The following is a 12709-nucleotide window of genomic DNA, read 5'->3' on the forward strand; positions in this document are numbered from 1 at the left end:
TTGGGGTGTACTACAAGCAGTAACATGAGCTGCCGCCAAGAAGTCGAAAGGAGGATAGCAATGATACAAAAAGGAGCATCATCTGCTGAACTCTGGAAAAAGAACAAAGAGAGAGACAGACTAAGTTCTTTGTGTGCATTGCATAGGGCAGAAACATAGACATTACGACGAAGTGAAGAGAAGCGGCTAGAAGCATTTCAAATGTGGATATGGACAAGAATGGAGCGTCAGAAATGGACAGACATAAGAAGAAACGAAGCTGTGTTGGAAAGAGTGGGTGAAGAAAGAATGATGCTGAAACTGACTAGGAAGAGAAAAAGGAATTGGGTGGGTCACTGACTAACACGAAACTGCCTACTGAAGGATGCACTCGAAGGAATGATGAACGGGAGAAGAGTTCGGGGAAGAAGAAGAAGAAGAAGATGATGATGATGATGATGATATCAAACAATAGACAACAGTAAGATATATATGGATCATAAACGGAAGGCAGAAAATAGGAAAGACTGGAAAATGCTGGGTTTGCAGTGAAAAACCTGCCCTTCGGCAGAACGTTATGAATAAATTACTCCATGACCACAAATTGACGCTTAGCACGTCACATTATAATGAAACAAACGTGTCGTGTATTATATAACCGACGAGCCTATCATAGTAACGTACTTACGTAGTTCAACATGTTATCGGTGTCATGTCCGTGGAGACCGTATAAAAGAAGGCGGTGGAGCTCTTCGTTTTCACTGAGACGGCGTACCATTGACAGCAGACCAGGTGCCTTACTACAAGACAATGAGAACTTCGCTGTTGATCTTCGTCCTCGGTGCATTTGTGCCCTTCTTCTTCGTTGGTAAGTTCAACACTTCATTGCTTGGCTCTTTGTTACCGTTACCAAATCTTCCACGTTTCGCTGTCTGGTGCACGAAATTATAAATATAAAAATTCGTTCCACTTGTTCTTCGATTAGGTCTACTTCATCTGATTCCCGCCCTTCGCTTTTCGAAGACATCTTCTCTTCCCTCCTGCGGGACAAAATTCCGGCACATCCGGCGACGCTGATATAACCTCTGCAGTTGCGAGCGTCATTAAATAAAACATAACATTCTCCTCTTCCTAGTTCCCTGTTCATTTTCCTTTCCTTTCTTCATTTTCATTTCTTTCTCTATCTGTTCGTCTTCCTCCTTCAACTTATCTTCACGTCCTTCTGCATCTCAGTCTAATTATCACTTTATTCAGCATTTCTTTCTTCATTTTTATTTTCAAACCCGTCCGTATCATGATAGGTTACCCACAACACAACCTCTGGGTAATTGTCACACGAAATTGTATGACGTCACGCTCTTGAAGTACTGCCCATGCCTCACTTCCTGAGCTGTTTCTTTGCGGGGCGAGACGCAGAGGGGGAGAGTAGGAGGTGCTGGGTACCGCATGTGTCTACTACCCTATCGGCCTTTTCAGGATTCCTTTCGTCAGCTATGGAGCAAGATCAGCCATGGACAAGCGAATGTATAGGCTATCCCCTCACAATAGTAATATACGTTACAAGAGCGGTATGTTGACGTTCTCATGGTCGAGGAAAAGATTGAAAAAGCGAAACGTAGTTGAGCTTTTTTAATTTCCGAGAACATGAAAACTAACATACCGCTCGTGTATCGTACATTATTTTCTGCGAAGATCGTTTATTACATATCTGAAAGACGAATTTCTAATTAGTTGCAATGAAATCTCCATCTTGGTTTCTGTTTAATGACGGCAACTTCGGAAAGCCAAAATATCCTTCTTCAACATTGTTGCTATAAAATGTTTTCTGTGTTTACTATACTCCAGCAGGCCGTGATATACGTCTGTCTTCCCCCCCCCCAGTCTATAAATGCGAACTTAAAACAAACGGTAAGGTTATGTAATGATTTATTTTTCATTTTAATATTTTAACAATATTATTTATATAACATATTGCAGTAATAACATCCGCATCTGGAATCTTGTTGATTTTTTCACGGCTTCCTTAATGTTACTTGTATCAGGAATGCAATAAGTTTCGTGGTGTAGTAGACTTTACTTAATTTTTGCAGATATTTAAAAACAATAATTAACATTGCAATTTAGGTGAAATTGCAGTGATAAGTTTCCAATTCATAATCATTACTATGTTAAACGTCTCTAAAAATAATATGTTAAAAGCCTAAAGCAGTAAAATGAATGTCGCGCTTAAGCGGTAAGAAGAGGGAAATTGTTATGTGTGTTACGTTGGGAATACTGAATGTGGTATTTCACACTTACCGCGTATTGGTTCTGTGCGGAAAACAAGCAAATACGCACGATCTCGCACAAAACAAATTATGTCCTACTTAACAATTCCTGTAACTAAACACTAATACCAGTGGTAGACTACAGTCTCTACTTGAGATTATCGACCTAATAGCGGTTACGGTTGTCATGTGTACACATCCGTACACTCTTTCCTCTATGGCAATGTTTCTCAAACTTTTTCCACCGCGAAACCCCTTTTAATCTAAAGTGTAACTGCGGAATCCTTGTAATATTTTATTAGTTTTTAATAATTAACAGACAAGTGAAAGCTAGTATCTCAATAAGTCTGTTCAGTGGGACGAATGTATTTGCTTTTTAAGCCTGCAATCTGGTTTTATGGCGGAAAGTTGTAGTCTCATTTCTACTGTAGTCCTGCATTTTGTCTTTTCGATATTTTGTTTTAGTGAACACATACGCTCAGAATCCAGTGATGAAGGTGATATATATTACGGGCATTTTCCGTTTTAGAAGTTCATTAAACATATTATTATTACGCATATTATTGGAATATTATTATTATTAAGCATATTCTTGGATTATAATTATTATTATTATTATTATTATTATTATTATTATTATTATTATTATTATTATTATCGGTAGTTTCATGTTATTATTGATTCATATTTTCATAACATTTCTATGTATTTTTATAGTATCCACTAAGTATAAAATAGACACCGGAGCAGCCCAGTTGGCTAAGGCGCTTGCCTATCGATCCAGAGTTACGCTCGAGCGTGGGTTCGATTCCCGCTTGGGCTGATTACCTGGTTGGATTTTTCCCCGAGGTTTTCCCCAACCGTAAGGCGGATGTCAGGTAATCTTTGGCGAATCCCCGACTTCATCTCGCCAAATACCATTTCGCTAACATCAATCCCATCGATGCAAAATAACCTAGTAGTTGATACAATGTCGTTAAATAACCAAGTAAAAAAGGTATAACATTTAAAATCATATAGGGCTCACGGAACCCCAGAACATACTTTGAGAAATGCTGCTCTATGGTAATTCAGCAGTTGTTCTGACTGAACGAAGAGTGGCCTAATATGTACATACATTTTAGGAAATCGCCATCAGAGATAATCGCGATACTGGTAACCACGATTAGAGTATCCAGTAATATAACCAGTAAAGATCCCTGCGATGGCATAGGATAATGTTTTCAGAACATATAATATGCTGCCGTGTCGCCACGCTGCAGCTCCCGTGCCGGTCCGAGCAGACCTAAGAGGCGTGGTTATAAGGACTAGGGAACTCTCGGTTCAGGACGTGAGACACGGGCAGTATTGGCGTTACAGTTTAAAATATTAAGGCTACCAAAAAAAAAAACACTAACTTTTATGTAGTATAGCAAAATATCTATGTAAATATATACATTAAAATAGAGAGAGTGAAATATGTAAACTCATAAAGAATATCTAACAATATACGGGTAAACCAGTGATTAATTTATTAAACAACATTTACAGTGCTTATAATATGGTGGCGTACGAATTTCTGGATTATATGTATCTTGTTGCAGAATAGAATTATTATACATATTTCAAAGTTTTCTGGAAACATCGATTGCCGATTGTCAAGATAAAATTATATTGTTTCAAACTAACGGCAGGTACTCACCAAGCAGACAGACTATGCTTGTTGGCTGAAAATATACTGTACTTTACGACACATTATAACACTGGGACATATTTTAACATACGAATTTCCTAGTACATGGCACCCACTGGCAGACGTGGAATATGCAGCGATCATCGCAAGACACATGTTCTTGCAGAATTCACGTCTTGACTCGGTAGGATCTGCATCAAAACTCAGACTGTTGACTAAACATACGTACATAGGCCTACATTAGCTTCCCATTTCAAAAGTAGCGAACAGGAGGCGAGACCTCTGTCAATGTCAATTGGGAAATGGAAGGAGAACCAATTAAAAAGTACGCGAAAACGCGTCTTTGTAAGAGAATTTAGGGCTCAGAAAAACTTAATATATGATCTGCAAGCTTGCTATCCATTTGTCTCCCTGTTTCGTCGTTCCACTGAAGGAACTTAAGAGAATTTTAAAGGAAAATCAGGACAGTACCTACGCTCAGCAACTAGTCCACCAAGGAAACTCGCAGCTTGAGAAACCACAATCCACGCAGCGTCGTTGCGAAGGTGGTGAAAGCCGTTCCACTGTGCTTGAAGCATGACCTTGGATGCGCTGTAGACGAAAACGCGTCTATTACGTAAGACTCTATGTGCTGCTGCCCACGTAACCTGCGCGAGATGACAAGGTGCAACTACACTGGAACGGCTTCTACGCAGCGCCGGCCTCGCACGTAGCGTGCATCGGTTCAGAAAAACCAAGGCTTAAGACAGGGCTGGGCACCAAGAGCGAATTCTACTCTCTCACGGGGAGCCATACAACTTCTCTTCACCCCCTTTCTTCCCCGCCGAACACCGCGCAGCGTTGATGCCGTCGCGCATGAATATTAAGCGTCCCCGTTTAGAGTTTGGATTCACTCCTGATGCTGACCCCTGGCTTAAGGGCAGAGGATGGTATTTTTTTGGTGAAAAATTAGTAAATTAAAATAAAAAACATTCTTTAAAATACTCTGTGATATGTGTAGAATGCATAGCATAACATTTTGTGGGTATTTGTGCCCTTATCGCATGTTGAATCGTCATTTTTAAACTTCCTGCGCTATAGATTTTAAAATCACATGCCCACATTTATCGGATTCCAGTAACTTCATTTTTTTTTTTTTTTTTTTTTTGCTACATTACCAGACAAAAACGGATATAATTCCTGAACTATTAAAGATACATGCATGAAATTTAGAACACACATTCTTTAGACTATTAGGAAACGTTTCTCTGTAACAGAATTCTGTTAATTGATTTCATTTTAAAAATACGTCCCTTTGTTTGCAAGAAAGGAAATCAGAAAATTGTTATTAAAATTTCATTGTTTATTTTACAGACGTGGGGACTAATATCAAAATTCTGTTACAGACAGTTTGTAGAATATGCTTTTGCAAATACATTGCAAAAAACCGTTTGAATCTATCTTTAAAAACGGTTTAGATATATCGGTTTTAGTACAATCCTGCATTGAATACATTTTTTTTCAAAATTGGGCCCCCAAATATATATATATTTTTTTTCAAAATATTTATATTTGATTGAATTGCTACAGCTATGAGCTCTCTACATACAAAAATTAAAATTTTACACCAAATAGGAAAAAAGTTTTTAAAAATACCATCCTCTCCCCTTAAGAGGACCTGAGTTGATCGCCGCTGACGCATTACATCAAGATATAAAGCTAAATATTCCAATGCATGTCATGACATTATAATGTTTTCCTTTGAGCACTCACTTACAATGATAGTGCCTAACGAAAAATTTATCGTGGGTGAAAATGAACAAATAAACATATGATTCTGTGAATAGTGGAGAAATAGGGAATAACAGTGATGACAGAAGTGAGGAGAGGCAGAAGTGATTGCAAATTGAGCCGTTGAGAGCAGAAGTGGTATTAGTCAAAAATGAGTAATGGGGGTTAAAGTAAACATTCTGTAAAATACAGCGCAAAGTAGCAATTAATATTGAATTTATTTAAACTACTAGAAATCAGTGGATAGCAAGAAGGACGTATTAATTGTTACTTTGCTCTGTATTTTACAGAATTTTTACTTTAAACCTCATTACCCAATATTGACTTACACCACTTCTGCTCTGAACGGCTCAATTGGAGATGAAAGTAAATGAGAATGATTAAGTAGTGTTGGTAAAAGATAGTATATAAACTAAGGAAATTTTAAAAGATAGGAAGTATTTCAATATAAGTAAACAAAAAAGTGGTGAGGTAATCATTTTCAAGGTGAGAGGTTAGATAGTAAATTGAGGGTATGTATTATGGTAAGTAATAGGAGTAGTAAAGGTGAAATAAGATGACTGCACACGTCGATGAAAGTTTGTATGTGTTATTGCATTCTAAGGTGATGGGAAGTACGAATACAGATATGTGGTGGTGACCCATTACTAAATAAGAGCTGTAGAAATAAATATCATATCATAACATAATACTCGTATCATATCCCCCACTGAAAGTGTCATGCATGTCCCCCATTGGAAGCTCATAGTTCCCATATGAACCAGGTAATTAAATATCCACCAATCGCTCTGCGTAATATCACTGTCTTTACAAATTATTTGTTTCTTTTTCAGAAGTGGCAAGTGACACGATAAGTGATTCCGAAGAACTCGGAGACCAATTAGCAGATTTAGTAAGTGTGAAGTAGTACATTATGCAACGAGCCTATAATGATAGTAATTAAGAAAGCGAGTATGGATGTTTATGAAACGAGGGCAAGCGAGTTTCATACGACTTTTTATGCTCGACCATATTTCTAACTTGAAATTACCGGTATTCAGATGTATACATTTTATTTGTAACTGACAAGATCGGAAGTGACCTTGTTCTAGGTCGTGAATTGTGAGATGTGCGCAGACGCGAAAGTATTGATTTTTTCCGAGGGACAATAATGTCATTGACCTTGTGTAATCCCGTTAAACGTGGTATAACTTTGATTATTGAATTCGACATTGAAAAACGAGATGACAAATTGAATTTATTTGAATGCCATTTACAATTAACGCTAATTATTATAGTAACAGAACATAACCTTCTGCGACAGTATTGGATTTCAGCCTCCGTGACTTTTCGCTAATTCTCTTTCGATTGCATATCCGAGAATAATCGATACTTGCGGTTTTATAACGGTACAAAGCTGACTTGTCATTGGCTGAACACATGTAAGCTGAGTTATCATTGGCTGAAGACCTGTACTTTAATGAGTAGGTGTACTTTAATGACATGCATTAAAGGACTGCTACCAGGTGTATAATTAGTACATTTCCGCATGGTCGAGCATAAAATAATTTTCGTAATTACTTGTTGAGAGAAACTTTTAAGTATTGGAGAAAAACAAAATCATTTTGTTTATGATGGAAGAATTCTCTGTTAATATCATGGATGCCAGGCCGTTCTTGCAACTGTACGTAATTTCCTTATAGAGTGATACTTTTCTAAAAAGCCAATGTGGTTCAGAAATTTATAAACAACACAATTTTCTCAAAATTAAATTATGTGAAGTGTAAAAAAAGATCGACATTGAAAGGTGAACATTCAACTGCTGAACTTCGGACTTCTGTCAGATTTTAAACCTCACTTTGAAGCCTTTGCATTTTCTGAAATTAACATTATTCAGAATGATGAAAATAGAAATGAAATCTGTATTATTAATAAATCTGTAACCAAACTTTTTCTGGTAATTTTCGATGTTTTAAGAATAATTGGTGTTAATATGTATAATTAGGTATCCTGAGACCAAAAATCGAGTTTTTGAAATTTTTGTTTGTATGTCTGTCTGGATGTTTGTTACCATTTCATACGATAATGGCTGAACCGATTTCTATGAAATTTTTAATATAAATTAAGTTTGTTCTAACTTATATTTTAGGCTATATTGCATTTAAAATACTTTATTTAAAAGGGGATTATAAGGGAATCTGAATTAAATAAATCGAAATATCTAGCTTATTATTGATTTCCATGAAAAATGTTACATAACAAAAGTTTCTTTTAATATGATTATCGATAAGTTTTATTCTATGAAAAATTTTGATAGAACTGATATTTAACTACACAAAAGAGTTTTAAAGTAACAACAATTTTACCAACGCCGCCTCAGATTAACAGGCTATAATGAAAAGAAAACAAATGACTCCGTCTATTTAAGGCGGCTTTGCATATAACAAACGGAGAATATTATTCATTTAACAATATTTTATACGGGTATATTTGTATTATATAATGGGAATACATAAATATTTAAATGTTTATCAATAATAATATACAAAGAATGTATGTCTGTTTGTTTGAAATAATCTCAGTAGCTACTTAACCGATTTGGATAATACCTTCACTATTTGAAAATGTCGTTTCTCCATATGGACGTAATGCTATATAAGGACTGAGCTAAGATTAAAATAAATTCTTACCGACAGGAAACTTGATATTCTGTCGCAATTATTGTATTACTTTATTATTTAAACTTTATTCGGTCCACATAAAATACTTTAATTTTATATAATTCACTTTCTTTTGTCCACAGAACATAATAGTAGTTTTAAGAGTTTTGTAGTAAATATGAGCATTTTTACTGCGCCAAAATACAGCACATACAGCGTAAAGATTACCATTTTACCGTTGAGCTCACTGGAGCTGAGTTATTTTACAAAGTGTCACGAAATGGCGTTCCTGCGCTCATAATTTACCCATATTCGTTTCCTGTCTTTTTTAAATAATATTTTTGTACCACTTCACTTTTATTTTTCTTTATTTATATCAACAATGATGCACAACCGAGCTAGTTGGTTCAGACGGTAGAATTTGAGATCGCATTCGGGAGGTCACGGGTTCAAACTCTGTGGCCGACCAATTTCACTAACACATAAATATTCATGAAGCGTTCTTGAATGTCATGAATTCACCTACAGAATAGAAGGCGTGAGAAATTAGGTACTTCTTTAATTTGAATCTAAATAATCCCATGTTTTGAGTTTCATTTTTATATCCATAGAGAGGTTATTAAAAATGTTTACTGCCGTTATAACGCACTCCTTTTTGATATCACGATAGATTTTCCGATGGAAAATGAAAGTTTTTCGACGCCTATTTATGGCACGAACTGTTGAATTAGTTACGAAGTTTTCTCGAATACATAAGAGGAAGATTATTAATGAAAAAATATACTGACAAGACATGGGCATTATTTGTAGTTTTTTATGGTCCTACACGATTCCCTAGATTTGGCATCCACTATCACTCTACTCTTTCTTGTAGTAGTAATATACTGTTACTATCTGTACTATCTTTAGTGCACTCCAATCAATTTGTCTCGATTTTAATAATTGTCTATTTGAGAAAGAAATGCATTTGGCATCAGCGCTATTTGACAATCACGGCCAATTTGATGCCCTTTAAGAGGAGGGAAACGAATCCATCGAGTGGGCCTTGATCAAGAGAACAAATGAATGCTTTGCCGGAAGTAAAACGGGCGGATTCCATCTGTACAGATTACAGAATAAAACAAAAGAAATGAAGCGTACTAAAAATGTCACGAGCAAATTTTTTCTAATTACAATAAAGCCCTTCTATTAAACCTCGTAGAAAGCTTTACTAATTATAATAGAACATAAAAACATGGACGGTGTTTGGGTGTTGAAAAAAAAAACAATTTTTCGATCCCGGTCCCTTATGGAAATTTTATCAACAGTAATCTCACTATAGATTTATCTAGAGAAAATCAAAACTCGAGTGGGATTTAATTGACTATTACACGATTAGAAGAAAGTATATAAAGATTAGAACGAAGTGTACTCCAATACAATAAAATATTAATTGACTTACGAAAATACAACTGTCTTCAAATGTATTATTTTACCATCTCAACATTACAAATATTACACTAGATGCATGCTAGATGGCAGTAGTGAGTTATGATTACTAGCAATGCCTTCTCGTCGATAAGTTCTCGATCTATATCACGATGGCAGTGTTACTAGTCAAGAAGGCTTTGTTGATTCGGTTTCATTTTTATTATTAAAACAGTTGCATTCCACTTCAATTATCCGAATCCCGGTAATCAACGTCACTTGACAGATTATTTTCAATAAATCTTAATATTAAACAATCTCTGATACGTGACTATTCATAATATCATATAGCAGAAGCTATAACATAACCTAAATAATATACACAAGTGTTAGAAAAGTTTTAATTAACGACGATGACATAAAAAACATGAATAATTTTAAAAGGAATAATTATTGAATGTACAATTTTCAAATTTGAATGTGGTTGGTGGTTCAATTGATGTTATATTGGACGTGTGCGTAATAGAAGTGGAACTCGTTGATTTAGGCCCACATGGTGTATCCAACTTATTCAGTATTCAGTGTTTCCGAATGGTGCTCTTCATTTATTTGTAAATAGGATTTCAGAACATGCATAGGTATGACCAGTGATTTTTATTAATTCTTGTTCTTGAATGCCAATGCGAGTCATATTTGAAACTGCTGTGCATCGACTGGAGTGGTTTGTAATTTTCAATTTTTTTTACGTCCAGGCCAGCGCAGTTTCAAATGTTGGCAAACAAAGAAACAAATGCTAGGGACGCGATAAAATTAAACAAATGCTAGGGACGCGATAAAATTAAACAAATGCTAGGGACGCGATAAAATTGTGCGATAAGCAGCCATGATTGGTTGAAAGACGTCCTTTCGTACCGTTTTATTGGTCGAAAGTAGTGTGACGTAGTAAAAGAGCAATAGTCATATAAATTAGTTTTTATTTCTCAATCACTTATCATGTTATGATGGCAGAAATGGTTTCTGTTACATCAAGATACAATGTTAATATACGTCACGAATATTTTCGACTTATTTTCAAGTCATCTTCAGGTGATAGTTTTCTAACAAACAAACATTTGAACTAGGTGAAAATATTATTTAAACACTTATAAAACACTAGTAAATAGCCTGACCATGCATACTTTACATAAAATAGTTAAATAGCGTACATAGTCTTAAAATTAAATTGACATACAGATAGAAAGCCTTCCAATGAACATAATTATAATACAATATATTGAGAGGCATGCAGTGTGCCTGAATTATGAAATTAAAAACATTTAAAATTATTTTATATAAAACTGAAGACTAGGCTTTTTTATATATAATAATTTTAAATGTTTTTAATTTCATAATTCAGGCACACTGCATGCCTCTCAATATATTGTATTATAATTATGTTCATTGGAAGGCTTTCTATTTTTTGTCAATTTAATTTTAAGAATATGTACGCCATTTAACCATTTTATGTAAAGTATGCATGGTCAGACTATTTACTAGTGTTTTATAAATGTGTTTAAATAATATTTTCACCTAGTTCAAATGTTTGTTTGTTAGAAAACTGTCACCTGGGGCCTGTTTCTAAAAAATACTAGTTTATAATAATAATAATAATAATGATTTATTTTAGCTGGCAGAGTTAAGGCCGTAAGGCCTTCTCTTCCACTCAACCAGCAAAAAGTGTATATACATATGCATGAACTTACAAAGTTTAGTAGTTTACCAGTTACTAGTTACCAGAGTATATTTCACCAGCTCTAGTAGATTCTGTTTCTCAAACTATTTCACCAGTCTAGTACTTGTGACAATTTTTTACTAGTCACATCATCTGTTTCACTAGTCAGCTGATTGAGTTCATTTGTTTATAGTCAATGGTAGGTATTGTTATTTGATATTAGAAGGCTAAGTTGTTTGTGTTTTGGTTTTGATTTCTCTTTTCGGTTCAAATTCCTTCAGTTGAAAGCAAATTAACTATACTCAATATGATTAATGAATAAAAGGATTATTATTCGGTGCTTTTTCAAGCATGTTAACAAAAAATAATGAAGTAAACGAATGGACAAAAAGTGTTGTAATGTGTGGGGCTATGGAACTGATACTTCAGAACAAAGATTATGCATACGTTAGGGACACTTACTGGCCCAACATTAAGAAAGTAATTTTGATAAGTACCAATTCAAGGTCACAGTACCGTAATATGAGCATATGATGTAGCTAGTGGGTCTACTGCCGACATGAATGCCACTTATGACTTGATGAAAAATTCGCTAATTTTTTTTTTTTCAGTTTTATATTTGATCTATTCATAAATTATTGTCTTTTTATATTTAATTTGTACGCTAGAGTTGACAGAAAGACTAGACGGCATTGGAAGATAATCAACATCCCGATTTGTAGAGCAATTTGTATCTGAAGCTTTGCTGATAATGCAAGACTTCTATTTTTTTGTCTTGTTATGGCAGGTCCCACTATATTTAACAACTCTTCAAGCTTCTCAGTACTTTACCTAAACCGTTCATTATATTTAAACAATGCACCCGTAAAGGAATAATAATTGTTCTTTCTCGATATAGTTTTAGCTCTTCTCACAACTTCTTCATCACTTCATTTGCAATCACCAAACAAGATATTAAAAGAAAATAACTACAATATTTTCTTTTATTTGAGAAAGGTTGTCACTGGTAACTGATAATGTAGAAATCATCAGTCTTTAGAGTCTTGTAGGAATATTCCTGTTGAATACTAGTGTAATAAACTAAATTAGCATTTTGAGAAACAGAATCACTTATGAACTGGTGAAATCGACCAATATTACTAGTCTGTGAACTGGTAACTACTACTTTACCCTTGTAGTTTCTAGAAACACAGACTTGTACAATAAACTAATATTACTAGTGTACAGACTAGTATTACTAGTCCATGAGTTTTGAGAAACAGGC

General features: G+C 34.9%; 1 protein-coding gene across 1 annotated transcript in view; it reads left to right on the forward strand.

Moving 5' to 3' along the window:
• Positions 1-711: 711 nt before the first annotated feature.
• Positions 712-12709, forward strand: part of LOC138700969 (uncharacterized) — a 40491-nt gene continuing 28493 nt past the window's right edge. Inside the window, exons 1-2 of the mRNA XM_069827419.1 lie at positions 712-847; positions 6522-6580. Coding sequence (XP_069683520.1) covers positions 790-847; positions 6522-6580 — 117 coding nt within the window. The 5' untranslated portion in view covers positions 712-789. The remainder of the gene's footprint in view (positions 848-6521; positions 6581-12709) is intronic.

This window comes from Periplaneta americana, chromosome 6, assembly GCF_040183065.1.
Source record: "Periplaneta americana isolate PAMFEO1 chromosome 6, P.americana_PAMFEO1_priV1, whole genome shotgun sequence".
NCBI classification, from domain to species: Eukaryota; Metazoa; Arthropoda; class Insecta; order Blattodea; family Blattidae; genus Periplaneta; species Periplaneta americana.